This window comes from Syngnathus leptorhynchus, chromosome 20, assembly GCF_054491065.1.
Source record: "Syngnathus leptorhynchus isolate UIUO chromosome 20, UIUO_Slep, whole genome shotgun sequence".
Lineage (NCBI taxonomy): Eukaryota > Metazoa > Chordata > Actinopteri > Syngnathiformes > Syngnathidae > Syngnathus > Syngnathus leptorhynchus.
In genome coordinates, this window is record NC_141214.1 from 4,184,175 (window position 1) to 4,203,077 (window position 18,903).

At 42.3% G+C, this 18,903-nt stretch overlaps 1 protein-coding gene and 2 long non-coding RNA genes across 15 annotated transcripts; 1 reads left to right on the forward strand and 2 right to left on the reverse strand.

Moving 5' to 3' along the window:
• Positions 1 to 1,112: 1,112 nt before the first annotated feature.
• LOC147040978 (uncharacterized) lies at positions 1,113 to 3,600 on the forward strand. Of its 10 annotated transcripts, none has more exons than XR_015062934.1 (15): positions 1,113 to 1,181; positions 1,239 to 1,338; positions 1,426 to 1,562; positions 1,647 to 1,687; positions 1,761 to 1,808; positions 1,912 to 1,964; positions 2,042 to 2,082; positions 2,157 to 2,314; positions 2,442 to 2,508; positions 2,581 to 2,640; positions 2,731 to 2,811; positions 2,889 to 2,946; positions 3,100 to 3,230; positions 3,307 to 3,371; positions 3,453 to 3,600. It is a non-coding gene; the product is annotated as an uncharacterized LOC147040978 (long non-coding RNA). The 10 variants fall into 10 exon arrangements; XR_015062932.1 differs by having other exon boundaries at positions 1,426 to 1,472; XR_015062936.1 differs by having other exon boundaries at positions 1,426 to 1,472; positions 2,586 to 2,640.
• LOC147040979 (uncharacterized) lies at positions 3,222 to 6,018 on the reverse strand. Its single transcript, XR_015063021.1, has 3 exons — positions 5,893 to 6,018; positions 4,751 to 4,828; positions 3,222 to 3,580 (listed from the first exon to the last, which is right to left on the reverse strand). It is a non-coding gene; the product is annotated as an uncharacterized LOC147040979 (long non-coding RNA).
• Positions 6,019 to 7,247: 1,229 nt separating this feature from the next.
• On the reverse strand, positions 7,248 to 18,898 carry ccka (cholecystokinin a). Of its 4 annotated transcripts, none has more exons than XM_085901145.1 (7): positions 18,790 to 18,898; positions 16,658 to 16,797; positions 15,659 to 15,748; positions 9,548 to 9,874; positions 9,147 to 9,255; positions 8,936 to 9,082; positions 7,248 to 7,570 (listed from the first exon to the last, which is right to left on the reverse strand). In XM_085901145.1, the coding sequence occupies exons 5-7, from the start codon at positions 9,253 to 9,255 to the stop codon at positions 7,440 to 7,442; spliced, it is 387 nt and encodes a 128-aa protein (XP_085757271.1). In that variant the 5' UTR covers positions 9,548 to 9,874; positions 15,659 to 15,748; positions 16,658 to 16,797; positions 18,790 to 18,898; the 3' UTR covers positions 7,248 to 7,439. The 4 variants fall into 4 exon arrangements, with proteins under 4 accessions (XP_085757271.1, XP_085757272.1, XP_085757273.1 ...); XM_085901146.1 differs by having other exon boundaries at positions 15,580 to 15,748; XM_085901147.1 differs by lacking the exon at positions 18,790 to 18,898 and adding an exon at positions 18,093 to 18,127.
• Positions 18,899 to 18,903: the final 5 nt, after the last annotated feature.

Below are 18,903 nucleotides of genomic sequence, written 5' to 3' on the forward strand. Positions count from 1 at the left end.
CTCGCTCCGTCAAAACATTATATGACTTGAACTCAGTTCTCCTGAAGTCCAGGCAAAAGCTTTAACCACAAAACAAATTGACATTATAGTACAAAGTTTCAGTTGTATTTGTAGTGGGTCAAGCCATATCTCTGCAAGACCCACAAAAAAAAAATCGAAATTTTCACAGCACTGTGGAATAACGGTATAACACTTGGACTGGAGTTCACGAGACACGGGTTCGAGTCTCGCTCCGTCAAAAAATTATATGACTTGAACTCAGTTCTCCTGAAGTCCAGGCAAAAGCTTTAACCACAAGACAAATTGAGATGATAGTATAAAGATCCAATTGTCTGGATGTGGGTCAAGCCGTAGCTTTGCAAGACCCACAAAAAAAAATCCGAAATTTTCACGGCACTGTGGCATAATGGTATAACACTTGGTCTTGAGTTCAGGAGACACGAGTTCGAGTCTCGCTCTGTCAAACATTTAGATATTTTACAGAGTAATGTATGAGACTCGAACTCGGTTCTCCCGAACTCCAGGCAAAAGCTTTAACCTCAAGACAAATTGAGATCACACAACAACGGTCTATTTGTTTGTATTTCTCCATCACTTTGGGCATGTGCATTAAATATGTAAAAGAACTTCGAAAATTTCACGGCACTATGGTCGAGTGGTATAACACTAGGTTTGACGTTCGGTCAACTCGGGTTCGAGACCCACTCTATCAACGTCTACGAAGTAAACAGGTGGATGACCGATACTCGAACTCGAGTCTCCTGAATTTAAGGCAAAATCTTTATCCATTCGACCAATCTGGATAGATTTGAAATTATACACTTCAGTGTACTTTAAACTTTAATTTCAAAGAAGTTAAAAATATTCTATAAATACAAACAACTCTCTTTCTTTTCTCAACAGGCTTTGGTCGTATGGTTAACGCCTTAGCTACCGAAATATGGGACTCGGGTTCGAGCCCTGTGTACTCCACCCTCGATTTACTTTGCCATTTTCCTCTCGCATCGTCATTAAGCAGCTGGTTTTTTTTTTTTTTACTTTTTTTCCCGCTCGTGACGTCATCACAAAAATACTATAAAAGACGTCACAAACGCGACAATCGTTCTCTCGCTCATTTCTGACACCACCTCGTGCAGCTCGCACGCCTTAGCACAGCATGCAGCGTCCAAAAGTTTCACAAGGTAAGTCTTTACTGTTTTAGTAGCAATTTCAACTAACTGCTTTTGATCTTTTTTTAGCGTCAACTTGGGCTTTGGACACTCAAGACAAAATGTTTGCGCTAGCGTTGCCAGTTAACGTCTTCTATCGCAAATTGCATCGAACGCCATTCTGCCGCAGGTAAGACAAAACGTTTGCACAATTTCTCAACAGAATAAATGAAATCTTTTAATGCATGAGCGTTAATTCTTTCATTTCTTTCTCCAGGTGCGAAATCTTCCAAATGAGATGTCCGACTTTCTGAGCGATCACAAGTAAGCTCTTTCAATGGACTGCATCTAATTGTTTCATTTCTGTCCACAGGTGTGCATCTGCAACAGAAGAAACACGTTTACTCTAAAAAGGCAAAATTCCCGTTTATAATTGCAGGACATCACAAGTAAGCTCTTTCAATGGACTGCATCTAATAGTCTCATTTCTGTCCACAGGTGTGCATCTGCATTAGAAGAACCAAGTTTACTCCAAAAAGGCAAAATTCTCATTTATAATTGCAGGACATCAATTATTAAACTGACTAAATTGCCTGTTTTGTTTGTCTGCAGGTTTCTAAATGGCTGACTTGCTGTCCTTTAAAAGCCTGGCTTCATGAGGTTTGCAAGTTTACTCTTGCTTAACATGTCTCGTTCCTAAACCAAACTAACTGGTAAAGCTCATAGTTTACAAGATTAATTACAAGGTTACCGTGTCTTTCAGGCTAGCAAGCTGCTGTTGGAGAGAAGTCCACTGCCGCCCAGCGCTCTTCACTGGTGAAACTCATGCACATGTACAAATGTTTGAGAAATTTATTTCAGCATGTGCATTTTCTTCCCGTCTTGTCCACCAGGTGGTGCGAAAGGACAAACTCCTTGCAGCATGGATCGACTGGTGAAATAAAAGCCCCACATTTGTACCTGTTGCAATGACAAACTTGACTAATCAAAGTGCTTGATCTGTTTCAGGTGGTGCTGGTGCAAGCAATCGGGAAACGAGTCATGATCAACTTCCTGTCCAACACTGCCAGGTGACCAATCAAAGTGCTTGATCTGTTTCAGGTGGTGCTGGTGCAAGCAATCAGGAAACTAGGAGTTATGATCCACTTCCTGTCCAACACTGCCAGGTGACCAATCAAAGTGCTTGATCTGTTTCAGGTGGTGCTGGTGCAGGCAATCAGGAAACGAGGAGTCATGATCAACTTCCTGTCCAACACTGCCCGGTGACCAATCAAAGTGCTTGATCTGTTTCAGGTGGCGCTGGTGCAGGCAAGCAGGAAATGAGGATTCATGATCAACTTCCTGTCCAACACTTTGACAGGTGACCTAACTCTCCACAAATTTGCATTAAAAACACTGACCTGCCTTTTTTTTTTTTTTTTTTTTTTCTTAGAGCAGTCCAGTTTCCAGTAAAAGATCCGTTGGATGCCCAACCTGCCGGACCATGTCAAAGGTCCTGAAGGCTGGCTCAATTTTCAGTGTTGAGACGTGCAAAAAACAACTTGCTTGTCACCAGTTTGACTGTTAGCTTGTTTGTGTGCAGGCGTGGCAGTCTAGGAGAGTCTTTGCAACATTTCAGCCTGCTGTTACTCGTCTAAGATTCAAGTGCACAAACGAACAAGCGGTAGGTTTAAGTCTACAGTTAGAAATCAAATGTCAACTTAAATTTAATTATTGTGTCCATGTTCTTTTTCTTTACAGGCAGAGGTGACAAAGCACCTGGAGCTCAAGCCAAACTGACATGAACAGTCCTCTGCTGGTAAGACAAGTACATTTAATTCAGCCAGAATGTTTAAAAATTTCAGACTATTTTTTTTGTCTTGTGTGGATATGTGGCTCAAAGGACAGGTGCTATGCCCACGAGAAGTGACACCACTAACTATTTTGCTGCCCTGCCCCCTCTCCCACTTAGAGCAAGCTTCATCGAACACACTGGACAGCTAAGAGCTCCCAGCGGAAGCAATAGCAAAAATGCATCCTAGCTACTTTTCTTGTTGCAACATCTCCAAGGCAACTTGAGATGTGTGGCACATTTGCACTTAGGTGATATACTCTTATACTACTCCACATTGCATAACAATTTTGTTCTAAGACTTGTTTTTCCCTTATTTTCTGACAGGCAGCAAGAAAGTAGTCATGCCGCTCGCAACACTTGGTGCTATGAACAAGTTGTGGGTTATACTGGTAAGTGTGTCATGACTTTTCCTGTGCTAAGTGTCGACTTGACTTTTAACTTACAGATCTTTTTTACAAATCTGTGTTCAGGCATGCACTCACCACTCGTCCGACTGGCCGACCACTTCACCACTCGTCCGACTGGCCGACCACTTCACCACTCGTCAACGAGCAGACTGTCATCCAACTTGAAATTGTTTTATGATTGAATGTTTACTCTGCAAAAACAATAAAGTTTGGTGAAAAAGAATGCTTAAACTCTTAACTCTTCATTCTCAATCACAAAACACAAAAAAAAAAAAATTTTCCCTGCTGGATTTTTTTTTTTCCTGGAGTTTTTTTTCCCCAGAAATTTTCTGGGGGTAAATTTTTGAGAAAAAAAGGGGCGGGTCAAAACGAATACTGCTTCACGATTCGTTGAAAGCTCAGAAAGTGGGTGGAGCAATGAGAACAAAATGCTGTGATTGGCGGAAAGGGGGGCGTGTCTATGCAAATGAGGTGCTATGCGATTGGTTGGTTTAAAAGTGGGCGTGGCCCTCAAAATTCGAAGCCATCTGATTGGTCAGATGTGCAAATGCTGCATTTTGACTGGCTGTTCAAAAGTGGGCGTGGTTATGCAAATTGGGTGCCGCGCTGTGATTGGTCGGATCGAATTTTGGCAGAGGTAGGAGGCGGGCCAAGTGGCACTTAGGTTTTCAAAGGCAGTTTTCAGTCTTGAGGTGAGCGTTGGCCTTCTGTCACTGCCATGGACACAAGTCTGCTGTCACTTGTAGTCATGTGAGATGCAGGGTAACGGTAAAAAACTTGTGTCCGTGGAAGTGACAAAAGGCCAACGCTCACCTCAAGACTGAAAACTGCCTTCGAAAACCTAAGTGCCACTGCAGCAGCATCCACCAAATATAAAAGACTTGCACATAAAACACAAAGACATTGACGACAGGCCTCGCACGGAAGCAGCTTAAGTGTTTGATGAGCTCAGGTATGATGTCACTTACTTCTAATGCCACCAGAGGGAAGGAAGGTGAGCACAAGCAAACACCTGACCACTCTCACTGGGCCAAAAACTAAGTGCCAGGTACTGCATGACAACTTTATCACACACTTTTGAAGGTGTTTTGCAATGACACTGATGCAAACCAAATTCATCAAATGTATATTTCTGACGAAACTGCTTTGCATCAATGTCATTAAAAACACATCTCAAGGTGTTTGATGCTAAAGTTGTGCAGTACCTGGCACTTAGGTTTTGGCCCCATGTCAAATGTTTGCATGTGCTCACCTTCCGCCTGGTGGCACTTGTGTGCCATTAGAAATGAGAGGCAGCCACCTTGTGGTACAATGAGACATCGCACATCAGCTTCTCAAGCACAGCACTGGTACTCACTCACATCACGTTCCAATGGCAGGTTGCCGTCCCTTCCTTCCACTATGCAGGTGCAGCTTTGGCGCCCCAAACCTCTTCTCTCCTGTCAAGCAAGAAAAAAAAAAAGAGTGAATAACATGAATTCACTCATGGGTTTTGTAAAGATTCAAGTCCTAATGTTAGAAGAAAGTGGTATAAGTTCATTTTGATGAGTGAATTTCCAAATGTCATGCATTTGTGTGAGAAATCAGTTTGTTGGTGACCTCAACCCTAATACAAACTTCATTTGGCCTCTCTCTGCTGGGGAAAGGTTGTACTGCACCCATCCCACTCATTTTTATGTGAAGGACGTCTTTTGACCACAGCTTTTGAAACACCCGGAATCAACGTCGACACCCACAGAGCAAGAATGGCTAGACTGCTGGTCAACCGACCAAATTAACCAACTTAATCATCATATTTTACATTTGTGCATAAACATGACCTTTTTAGCAGTGTATTGGATACAACAATCACAATTTAGTATGCTTGCTCGTATGATTACAGCATAAAACTGGAAGTTTGCACAAGTGATATCAATTTGCCAAGTAGATTTAGTTTGTATATAGTTTGTTATATTTGCACATCTGTTATCTAGTCTATATGTATTTCTTGATTAACTTCATGCTCTGCTATTTGCCAAGTAGATTTAGTGTGTTATATTTGCATATCTGTTATCTAGTCTATATTTATTTCTTCATGCTCTGCTATCACCCCACGCTTAATTTACCTGGCGACAGTCGAATAACTTAAAACACATTTCATGTGATTAGACTTTGCTAACCCTCGCTAGTCACTAGAGGCATAATGCAACATAAGAGAAACAAGAAGTTAAAAAAACAGCATGTAGTACCTTTAAGAGAATATGTTGGCTGTGAGATGTGCAGGTTGAGGACCATTACGTGGAAAACATGCAAAACATGGAGGTCAAACGCTTACTCTCATTAACGTTTGATCGACAGCCGATGCAATGACCGATGTGGGCGTGCTCAAGTCACCTTTGTTGATATTGTTCTACGATAGCTTGCGAGCAACAAACAAACTCAAGGAGCTCGTGTCCTAATGTTGCTCTTGCATATTTACATGCAAACAGCAAATAGAGAGCTTAATAAAGTTTGCAATACTCACTCAAAACACAGCTCGTAGTCACAGGGAATGCTGCACGGAGAACTGACCGGCGTGCGTACGGTTACCGAGAAGGCTCAATTCAAATGGAACCAAGGGCGTGTGTTTGATCACCTGCAGAAAAGGGGAAGGACCCTGGCAGTTGATCAATTGATATTTTGGTTGAACGTTAAAAGCAATAAAACAAAACAATCAAGGAAAAAAAATTTAATGTGATAATATGACAGCTATGTAATCAAGTAGCGTTTGATAAATGTGTGTCATTGCCATGGCAACCCCCAATCATCTGCATGTTGTCTTTGCACTGACAGTGTTTGGACATGTAATTTCCTCTAACAAGTTCCGTTAATGTTTCTTGCCTGCTTAATGAACTTGTTTGGCTTCCATCTTGTGTGTTTGTCAATTGTATTACTTTGTAGAAATTGAATGGTCAACTAGCAGGGGAACTGATATTGAGTGTCCTCTTAGTGAGATTTTTCAGAAAATCATTCCAACAAGGCCTCATCAGTGCTAATATAGAATTTGAAGAGCCTTAAAGGGGATGAGGGAAAATAACATTGTTGTAAGTTTGATTCATGTTATGTCTGCAAATTGTATGTTGCCTGAGAAATAAAACATAATAATAGTAGACACTCTTAATTTTCATGTCTCATCAACCATTAGCAAAAATAGCAGCAGTGATACATGGTATGTCAAATTAAGGATTAGCACACATGCCCTTTGACCTTCCTTGTATCACATCTACACACATTTCAGTGATGAAAGCTCTCCACACTAGTGTCACCTCTTGAAACATGAAGTTTGACTCGGGTCCCGCGTGGGCACTTCAGATTGTCGGCACGCACAGACGAAAAGCCCTCTGCTTCCCCAAAGACGTCCCCAGCCACTGAATAATTCAACTGAGCCTGCTTTGTTCATCGACACACACATATCGGGACAGATCAATCATTAAACACGAGGACACCGACAGCATAATAGGCAGCTGCATCACAATTCACCACCATGGTGACTTTTAGCTCCATTTAGACCTTCATTAGAACAATGACTACAAGCTTAAAAAGTGATTTTCAAAATAAAGACCAGACATGATTGCTTCTAATGATGACCTTTGAGGATATTCCCAAGCGCGCGTATTGACCTTTTCTCTGCAGTATTATTGCCATCTTTTTTTTTTTTTTTTTATGCATACTTGATTTGATCGTGTAAGCAGGAAAACACTTTCAGTGGTCTTCACTTCCTGTTTGAGGAGGATGATTCATGGAGTGTAAATTGAATTTGAGCTCAATATGGACGACTGTTGAAAATGAGGGGGGGGGGAAAAAAAAGCGAGAGACTCGTAGTTTACGTTGTGTTTATGTTTATTCAGTCTAGTAAGTCTCAATGTACCCTGACGGCATATTTTCCCCCCTTTTAATACAATAAACAAACAAATGGGTGACAAAGAGGCAAAAGTTTGGCATATGTGTATTGCATTTAACAGTACATTACAAACAAATGTACAACGACTCGTATTGGTGTGAAGGGACAATCGATGGAAGAGTACTCGTACTCTACGAGGAGTACTCGTACTCCTCTGCGCTGCGTCGTCCGAAATCCAACCAGCCCGTGTAGTCCCTGTCCGCTATCCGGTGGTTGGTGCCGCCTCTGCTGTTGACCGACGAGTTCCGACGCACGGAACTTGCTGGGAGGGACAAAGCAAAAAATAAAATAAAATATTAAAGACGCTTGCAAACTACGTGACTTGGCTCAACTGGCCAAGGTGTTCCGAATACTGTAGCCAATAAAAAGTTTTTATCCTGCTGGTGATTTTTCTTTATTTTTATCGTGACTGAAGTCAAACAGCATTTCTGCGAGCGGAGATGTTCTGCATTCACCCCTACCCACATCCTCCTACGCAACACACACACGCACACACAAAGCACAACCTTTCAAGTTCCCTGGTGTGCTGAGATTGGCTGCAGAAGGCTCGACAACGACACCTCCCACACCGAAAACATGCAAAGAGAACAGCAAAGGAACACGACTCTGTGCGCGCGCACACACACACACACACACACACACACACACACACACACACACACACACACACACAGCCTCAAGAGATGCTCTTGCAATGCGACCTTTGCCATGTTATTGCTCTTCTTTGTCTAAAAAGTGAAGAGAAATTTTCTTCTCAGAATTGAGCAGTTCAAAAAATATATATAAAAGGAGTGAAAACATTTTTTGCTGAATTTTTATGAGAATTTAAGAATTGTGAAAGTATTCCAAAATGGAGACTTTCAATGGGAATTAATGGGGATCATTTATGAGAGAAGAGCGAAAAAGAGTGAGCGCAAGCAAAAAAAAAAAACCCATATAAAAAAATAAATAAGTATTAAAAAATGTAAACCTTCAATTTAGTAAATTCTTAATTCAATTCATTCTTGTTATTATTCTTAATGAATTCCCATGGAACGTTTTCAACAACCCAGTTACAAAAAAATGAAGCACCAAAATTTCTCACCTGTGACGAACTCGATATTATTATGTCAGAAATCAGAAACTTTCAGCCTTTTCTAAAAAAGAAGCAATCATTTGCCGCGCATTCATCGTCGCTTATAATATCCGTCAGCCGTCTTGACAGTGTGCCAAAGCCCATCAATCCCCCCCCCCCACTGTTCGCCAAGACATCTGAACGACATCAAAACCAAATGCCAACGGCCATACGAAGGCATCAAGTGCTATTTTTAAACTAAAAAAAAACCAAAACATGAATTCCATGAAGTGGGAGTCTGTGTCATGGAGTGGCCGGAAGACTCTAATAAACGCACTTTGGAACCACCAAGGCTTTCCAGAGCCACTAATTCGTTTTACAAAGCATCTTTGCACTGGTGCCAGTTATTAGTGAGACTGATGTGGTGGTGTAGTGTGGGAGGGGAGGAAAAGGGGGGGTTGCGGAGACGAGGGGGTCATCAAGTGAAAAGCACTTGTCTCTAATGATGAGTGTATTCTAGATGCGACATGTTGCTTTTTTTTTTTTTAATAATTGCAAAAGGAGGACACGTACCTTTCCTGGAGGAGATGAGTCTGGCCAGTAGCTCGCCGAGGTTGGCCCGCGACTCGCCATCCTCTTGTGATCCTTTGAGTTGGGGGATGGAGCGGCTGTGTTGGAGATGGGGCTCTCCCAAAAAGTGGGCGTCGGCTTCCAGGTGGGCTGCGCACACACGGTAGACGTTACATGACGGTGGTGGAGATTTACAAGGAAGCGTGTGGCGTACCTTCTTTTGAGGGGGAACGTTGGTCCTCGTCCCCGAGATGGGAGGGGAGCCCCAAAGAGCTGGTGCACAGGACGGCCAGAACCACACACACACTCAGCCCTGCAGGCATCTGGAAGTTCGAGAGACACGAGCTTGATGAGAAGATGTTGAATGGTCATTTCAACAATCAATGCGGCACTAAATTAAATGAACACATAAATCAAATTCAAAACAGACAAGAAAAATGATCCAATCTAATTAAAGCCTTGTATAATCCAATCTGCTATGTTTATTATTGCTTCCCTTCACTCATCCATGTTAAACAATCTGTATACTCCATTAGCGGAAGACGAGGTTAAAAAAAAAAAAAAAAAGAAAGAGATGTGGAAATAATTTCCAAAATATTAAATACAATTTCTTACCTTGAGAAAGGAGGTTTTCTTTGTTGAAGGGAGTGTGTCAGCGTTAGGGGAGCACTTCTCCGCTGAGTGGGAAGGATGGCGCTTTTATACTCTCTCACTGCTCTGCTCGTGTGTGTGTGTGTGTGTTTGTGTGGTCACAATCTGTACCGTGTATTCCCCATTGCAGGTCTGTGTGTGTGTGTGTGTGTTTGCACAAAAGACTAATATGTATGTAATTGTTCTTCACTTCCAATAATCCAAGCGTACAATGGGCTTTTATAATGTTTGTACATCATAAATGCAACAAGATAAGAGCTTCTTTGTTGACTTGGATTATCAGTGTGTCATCTGTTGCATGTGATAAGAGAATGACGAATGTAAAAAAAAGCAAACAAGAAAAAAATCATTAGTGTACAGGTACAAAATAGCTGCCAATTGTACTTAAGTACAGCAATAAAGTATTTGTACTCTCATTCGACTCCGCTCCAGCAGACGTTCCGACCACGTTGCCGACCTCTCCCCCCCCGCACTCTGTCTCTGTCCGGCCAAGCGGGATTAACCGGGCCCATCGATCAACCGCCCCGCAGCAAATGTTCGGGCCGCCCGGTCGATGGTTATTGATCAACTGTAGCCACTTAATGTTTTTATGAACGAAGCAAACAAAGCCGTCGTCGGGATTCTTTCTCCTGCCGATAAGGCAATGGAGACGGGTCGTCTCTCACGTTTGCTTTTCGAAGGCCTTCGCGAAATTTTTGTGATTTTGATAAGCCTTTGAAAAAAACCATCTCTTTGTTCTTGTGCTAATTGCGCTAACTTGCATCCCATAGGAGCTTTAAGTCGACTTTGAAATAAAAACAAAAATATTCTAGTTAAGGTCGGCGGGTGAGCTGTGGAAATGAGTCACGCCTGTGAGAATATGAACGCATGAGGTCGTGAGAAGCCTCACATCCACGGCGCAAGTTGACATTAAGGTCGCCCGATGGGAATTTTCAAGTCTTTTCATCATCAGTAGCCGACAATTGCGCAGGAAGTGCCTTCGAACTTCCCATTCATCTTTTATTTCCCTTAACGTCCATACTGACGACTTTGCTCGTTTTTGTTCGAGATGATGCAAACTAATCCTATCCCATCCATGAGGATAAAACCAACCAGTAATCATTTGGTTTTATTTTTTCATATATCAACCTATCAAGCAACTGTTTTGCTCCCTCTCTCGCTCTAGTTAGCAAAATACTTGCAGCACACAGCAGGACTCAAAGGTTTGAGGTTAAATGCTCATTAAAAGTGTCTAATTGGCTTGTGAGAGAAACCTCTCACACAGCGCACTCATAAAGAGAAACGTCCAGCGAGACCCGGGCTAAGGCGATTTGCAACGGCTTTCGTCCGCCGTGTGTGTAAACATACTAAATAATGCAAACATCTATTGAAGTATTTGTCACAGTGCTGGCATCTCATAGGACCGTTTGAGCATAAGGTTGCAGTCTATCGGAAGGTGTGTGTGTGTGTGTGTGTGTGTGTGTGTGTGTGTGTGTGTGTGTGTGTGTGTGTGTGAGTGAGCCTGTGTGCGGAGCTCAGCGTGAACATGTCACTTCGAACATTGCAAACAGCACACCCATCTGTTAGCGAGCTATAAGAAGAATATCGCTATGTGCGGATTATAAAGGAGCCCGAGGCACACCGTGTTTGTCTCGTCGTGATTCCACACGAAAGAAACATTTCGTGTGTCGGCATTTGATAATTATTCATATAATAATAGCGAGGATGCTTCAGGAAAAAAAAAAATTTGACCTGTTGCTGAAACTAGCCCCTTTTTTTTTTTTTTTTTTTTAGTAATCATCTTCAAAGATGTATTTTGAAACAAATCTCTGAATTCACTTTGTCACTTTGAACCTACTTTAGTTTCTTATTTGACCAACGGGAAATTCAAAGAATACCCTTCCTTCGTACACATTTGCACTTAGAATTCAAGCACACACACACGTTATGACGATGAATGCCAAAATGATGGAGAGGCGCGACGATAGCGATGTCGCTGTGAGCTCTCGAGCCAGATGAATACACTCTCGAGTGCCCGGAGAAAGGACGACGTGGGCCGCGCACACAAGCACGAACTAAACTTATCAAGTCATCTTCATGCGTGTGACAAAACTGCTGCATGTCAGAGAATAATAAAACAGGATGACACAGTGTCCTTAAAGAAATTGAAATCCCGTGGATTAAGACGGCCTTTTCGCTTCGGCTGCCTCGAGACGGTAAAGTGAAGATGAAGTGGAAAATGCTATTAGAATGGATTCGTCGTCATTTGCACATGTGGTCATTCCCGTCGTTAAGATTTGAACATTGATGTGGGATAGTCACACGTATGGATTTCATTTACGTTTTTTGGAATGGGAATGTCGTCGTCTGGGTGAGCAAACGTAAGGTTCGTGGGCCACAAACAGGTCAATTCGATAAAATGAACTGTTGTTGCTAATTTTATCCACCGGAGGGCGCACTTATGATGATACCAAATTTGGGTTTTTTTATGAAAATGAATAGTTACTACTCTTTTGTGTAAATAATCTAAAATAAAATAAATGTGAGCGCCACTGCCTTCTACTGTAGTGGAGGTGCAATTACACTTATTTTTTATTCTAGAAAACCGCCGCACAACTTGAGGACAGAGTGAATAGTGTATTTCGTCGCGATGTCTCAAAGCTACTCCGAGTAATCATTTAGTAATTGAATCCAAAACTTTCACTGTCCTACAATTCCGAACTCCTGCCGAGGTTCAATACTATCGACTAGCTTTAATTAAGTCGCCGCTCAGCAGCTTCCAGAGGGTCAAACGCTCCGCAAGGGTCCACCCATCGTCTGATTGCACTTTGAACAGATATCCTACATGCGCTCATTTTTTTTTTTTTTTTTGCAACTTCCCCACATATGAATGCTGCATAAGGTTTTTTACAATCTTTCCCCGCTTTCATAATCGCCCCCAGTATCATATTTACTTTTGTTGTGCAGCCGCATAATCGTTTTACAGGATTAAATACATATAAAAGGAATTACGAGGCACGTGGGAGCAGTGCAGTGTAGGGACAAAGAAAGCTTGTTGATCATATATTATTTGACTGGTGTAAAAAAAAAAAAAAGGAATTGTTTCATTACAGTTGCTAGGAGTGTACCTCTCTGGAGATCTTTCCGATTGCAAGCAGACTGAAGTTTCCCTGTAGCTGCCATTGTTCCAGGTGACAAATGGCGCTATAGGCGCCGCGTAATCAATACTTGTTTGACAGCTAGTTAGCTAAGACGTACAACCGAGTTCCGGCTGCACGCTGCGACCCACCAAACAGGCCAATTAGCGACCTGAACCAAACTCGCTTGGGTGTCCTCTATCGAAAGATAAATTCAATTCTTTAGGTAACATGACATATAGTACGATAATACAAATAGTTTGATCTACAAATATGGTTGATTTCATGGATTTATTGTGCAATAAGATGCAGTAACAGTTGAAGTTAGAGTCCGAGTACATTGTGGGTCTACATGTGTTGCTGCACCTTTGTATTCCAATAAGCTTAAATGGTTAGAACACCGCAAAATCAATGCTCCTGTATTTTACCTCGATGAAGCAGAGTGTAAGTGGAGTAAGCCGATCATCTAAGTGTGTACGCGTGAATATCTTTTCCATCCAATTAGGCTGATGAGGCTTCATTAGATGGCTGAGCCTCCCAATTAAAAGCCTTTTTGAAATGGAGGGGCGGCATGTCGATGGCCTTGTGGACGCACAACGCCGGTGTCTTGGGTCTTACCAAGAAAGGTGAAAGTCATTGAACTGCTTCTCGTCTGCGTCATCACCTGTGTGTGTGGTTTTAGTATGCGCACATACACACACACACACATGCTGCAGTGGTGATTGTTGCACTCCACTGTATGTGGTCTCAGCGCTGAATTATAAATGATGCTGGGATTTGGACCTGTATGGGCTCTTCTCCCAGTGATGACTTTAGTGGGTCATTTTGATCTGCAAAAGTTGACATTGACTCTTCGCCAACGAATAAATCCTACTGAATCGATGGCTGGTGATTCAAAAGGGAAAGAAAAAACACGCAGGCATTTTTTTTTTTATGATCCTAATTGTCCATTGGTGTTAATGTGAGTGTTGTTTGTCAATGTGCCCAAATGGTCCAGAGTGTACCAGGGCTAAAGTATAACACGTTTGTCGAGCCAACTGCGATGTTATAACATCACTGCTGCTCTTCCTAAAGCCTCATTTGCACAAATCTCTTTTAAAAGTGTCTCACACCTACATGGCTTGCATGAATTAGCGTCAGTCATCTTGCTCATGTCCGCACTCGTTTCACCGACACTTGTTGGACGCTCGGCCACAGCAGGCCAATTTTTTGAATGACATTTGAACGCAACGATTCCAATTGAAAATTTTGGGAGGGAAATGTCCATTTAGGGCGTGACAAGCTGAATGACAAGTCGCTAAATCCCAACCGCCCTCTTTGATGGATGCACGGCAACGCAGTCATGAACAGATAAATACAGTGCTCAGCCCCATTGACTGTCAGTAATTGTGTGAAGTGGTGGGATGGATAGACAGACAGAAGGACAGAAAGAGAAGAATGAACTCAAAATGTGCAAATGGGGGTGGCTCCAGATAGATCGGACTAATTATCTGTCCTGATGTGGCGCAACTGTGCAGCGGATGGATTAAAAGTGACACAAAATTTAGCTACGCGACTGTGACAACACACACAGATTCTGCTTGTGTGTGTGTGGATGTGAATTTTGATGAAAATGTTTTATTTGTGTCTAGCTAAGCAGATGGGGCCTGCAGAGTGTGAGTCTCCCCGAGCACCTGTTCCCATATTAAAAGTCTCGAAGAACGTCTGGTGCGTCTTTCCCTCCAGTTCCAAAAGCATCCAAAAATGCGGAATGCACAAGTCTGATTAGTTTTATCCATGGTGACATCAGCTGCGTGCATCTTTTAAGACAGAGCTCAAAAGAATGACGCAGTCTGTCCGCTATTTGATGAGCAAATTTGGATTCTTTTTTTTTTGTCGACTCATGCTTTTGGTACTCCGGCTCGCTAAGTGGGATGAAAAGGCGAATCAAAATACAGGAGATGACGTCAAGAGGATGACAAAAAAAAAAAAAAAGGACAAGAGTGCATGGAGACAGCAAATGGACATTTAATTAGGTACACATGCACTATACAAGAGTTGTGGCAAAGATTATTATTTATCACGATTACTTTTTAAACGTCTAGAATGTGCTGATTTTTACTTTTTTGAACAGAAAGAATGTGTGAACTTGATTTATTCTACACTATATTATTTATTACTTTGCTGCTGACTACAAACTTTGATGTACTTTTAATATACAGAGAACAATGTAAGACTAGCTTCGTTGTTTTAATGAGATTTCTCACTCGGCAGTCATTTTGACGCAGAAAAATAGTCAGGAATAAATCGTTTGGAAGACTAAACCCGAAACGTTATTTCACCAAAATTTGTAGATAGTGACCAAATATTCTGATTTAGTGGAAAATGTTTATGTTGTTTGTCTTTTTAGTGTTTTATGTAAAAATTAGCATTATTTAAAGGTTGGTTCAAGACTATTAATGGCGTCTTTCACCACGGAGGGGGAAAATAATAATAAATTATTTTTAGCGCTGCCACTGCACACTTCTTTTTTTACGCTGTACTGTTTATCGCTTCTGCCTAGATTCTAATTAATATGTATGCTTAATGCAGTTAAAAAAAAATAGGGATAATGTGTTTATCATGTTTATTTCAAAGCCAATTTTGCAAGTTGTGATGCTGGGGCTATATATATCGTGTACTCTTTTTGTTTAATGTATGGGTCAAACCTGAGTAAAAATGGATTTTTTTTTTAATAAAATGCAGCTTCACACATTCAATGTCCCAAGAGGTGATGATTATTGGATTAGTTTGTGCATGTGGTCACCACCCAACACTATGCCCCATTTGAAGCCGTGAGTAATCGTTCCGCCACAGTTGCATGATGGGAACTCGTTGTGGAAAATGTGTTGCTTTACTCACATCTGCACCCGACATCTTTTCTCCAAAAAGTTCTCAAGTCGAATATTCATCATCACGTTGGGGTCTCGCTGTCACTCACTTTCAATTTATGCTCGCTTTGGAACGTCTCTCTGGTCTTCATTACGCATTTGAGTCCTGACGTACTTCAACAGTGGCCCAGATGAAGACGCTGGGAATAAAAAGGGGAAAGGAAATGAAGGGAGATGAGGGAGACAGCAGATGTGATTGCGTCTGCACGCCGTAAGGTCCTGATGGTGTTTTTAGAATGCCGACATATTGAATAGGGAAAACATGCGGGGTGGATGGCAAACGTCTGGGATGCCCGAGTAGCCGAGGGAGACATTAAAGTCGTTTAAATGAGTTGAAATTCGACAACCAACAGACTTTAAGCGCCAACCCGTCTAGCCTTTTTAAAGACCATCAGTCACCAGACGGATCAGACGACATCGGACCACTGTGTGCATTTCTAAGTTGGCTGTCTGGATATTTGATGGCTCCTTGCGACTCCTCGGAGTCGGTCGTGAATGCTTACAACATTTCTTTCGGAGTTGTCACTATGCATGCAGATACAGTCCGTGGGGGACGTAATGTCGAGAGCATATATCGAAAGATACTTTTACCTCTCCCGTATGCTTTAAACATATTTGAAATGATGACAATATAAAACAAAAGAATATGATGTTCTTTTTTTATGATTTTAATATCGCCCAGTTGAGTAACTAACGCATGGATTTCACTTGAAGTGACTAAGCGGTGCTTGTTTGCTGTGTTTAATTGATATTGATGGAATCATTATCCCGGCGGGAAAAGTGGATTTTATCTCATTATTAGACCGCGTTTGAAATGTCGAACATTCTGTATGTGTCTCGATCATTTCAACTCATGGATGTGACTCATTCTAGCTGCAGGGACGACTCAATGTGTCTTTGGGGTCCCACAGAGTGACACTTAGGCAATAAGAAAAGGAATAGCTGCTGTCGTCAACATATTTGCTGTGGGCAGCAAAAGCTGCCAGGAACACAAGGAGGACACATTTCGAGGATGTCGGGGGTAATCTTTGAATTGTTTATGCACTGACCTTTTTCCACACTGCAGCGATTTGGGGAATAGGTTAAGAAGAGTCCGAGTCCCCTCAGGCCGTTTCCATTTTGAGTTGAACGTACAGGAGGAAATTATCATATCGACAGTAGAGTGCCTGTTAAATTGACTGGAGGAATCCTGGGGGGGAAACACAACATGTGGAAATTAAATACGTTTGTGGAGCGAAACTATTGTAGAAAAGAAATGTAAATCCACTCATCAATTTTTTACAGTGCTTGCACTTGTTGGAGTCGCGGGCAGTGTAACTGAGTGACATTTGACTAGCTACAAAGCATGAGGAGAAAATGCAAAACCCAACGTTTGTGATTTCTTGGATTTCACCATTGAACTTTCCATTTTAGCTTCCCGTACTTCCTGTTTGTGTCCAGGCCACGCATGAACACACAAAAGATGCGTTTAGGGGATCAAGTACTGCCCGGTAGACGCTTAGGGCGGACGGGGATAGCAGAGGTCAACGAGCACCTCCATGCCTCCCATCCCTCCCGTCATGCATCTGTCGCTTTTGATCAATCCCCTAGCGAGCTACTCAGGTTGGCGAGTTGAACTACGCTACGTGTACATGCGTACAGACAGATGCGTCGTGACGAGGTGGAGCTGCCGCTCGGGTCCAAACGACGCTAGAGGTTAAAGGGCCGCCGTGAAGATACGAGTGATGTCATTGGAGGAGCCCTTCCCCCCCCCTCCCATCCTGCACGGTGCGGTTGCCATGACGCCCCCTGGAAGAAAGAGCCATGTGGGGACCCAACTCATCTGCTGATGGATAATGTGATAGCATCACGACATGCGACCCCCACCCACCCTCAAAGCACTTCCGCTACATGGTCCAAACTATGAGTCCCTGTCTCCAAGAACAAAAGCATGACTCGGTAATTCAATTTTAGGGACACTGCACAATATTGCACAACATATATTTTGGTTTGTTAGAAATTGGGCTAGATAGAAATTTAATATGTACAGGAATATCTAATGTGGTCAGTGATGTAACAAGCAATCAAAACCACAAATAAGAAGTGTGAAATGAAAACCATTCACACAGTATTGATGGCACGAATGGTGACAAGGAAAGTAAAGACGATTCCAAATTGGAGTCAATATGTACTTGAAAAGTCTTTGAGGAGTTTGAAATTCAAGACAGAAGCAATCGATGTTTGTCTCCATTTCCACCTTCCATTTACACATGCATTCTCCTCCCCTCTGAGGAATGACTCTTCGCCGGAAACGTCCCCTCAACTGAGAGCCAATACAAAATAAATCAATAAAAATTAAAACATGTCGGCCGGGGAATTTGGGGAAAAGGAAAGCATCTTTACATGGCGGCATTCACTTCTGAGATCAGAACTTCCCATTGTGGCCTGAGCAAAACAATTAAGTGTAGAACGTATACAAACATGCAATCTCGCTTCCCTTCGCACCTTTTGCAGTCAGTCTGCTCCTGCTAATTAGCTCCTCCGAGACCCAGTAGCGGTTTTCGGCACAGGCCGTACAGGCGGTAGCTCTGGGTGGCATATTTTTATGTGATGTGCCTCCCCCCAAAGTGTCCTTGAGCAAGACACTGAACTTCATTTGCTGTTTATGGCAGCATCCATTTAATTTTTCTGTGTCTTCTTGGGGTGTTTTCACCAAGTGCAACAAATTTCATCAGGCTCCCCCCCCCCCCCCCCCCCTTCCCAAGTTACAAGGGGGACAGTAATTCTAACAGCAGCCCTATTAGAATAAATCAACCCCTGGAGAACTGGACTGAATTTAAGCAACTCTGCAAAGGAAGAATCGGCAAACATGATCCAATCGAGGTGGGTTAAGCGAATGGAGACATATCTAAAAAGATTGATGTCTGTAATTCAAGCAAATGGAAGTTCCACAAAGTTTTAAATCAAGGGCCTGGCGACTTTTACAACCCGGTTATTAAAATGGCCCCTTGAGACTATTTTTTTATTTATTTTCCACTGAAGCACATTGATTGCATTTGCACGGCAGAAACCTTTGCAAGAACAATGTTAACCATTTGAGAGAGTTGACATGTACTTGAGAGTTGAATTCTTGCGACTGATAAACAAGTGATGCATTGAACAATCCGTTTGAGAAGAAAATATGATGAATAAAAATTAATACCAGGGCTGCCGTTGTGTGCACAATGCGGTGGTGTCGTTGCTGCTGCCGCTTTTCTGCAAACTGTCAAAATGGAAATTTGAATTGAGCGTTTTCGGTTACCGTATGCACGCCGGC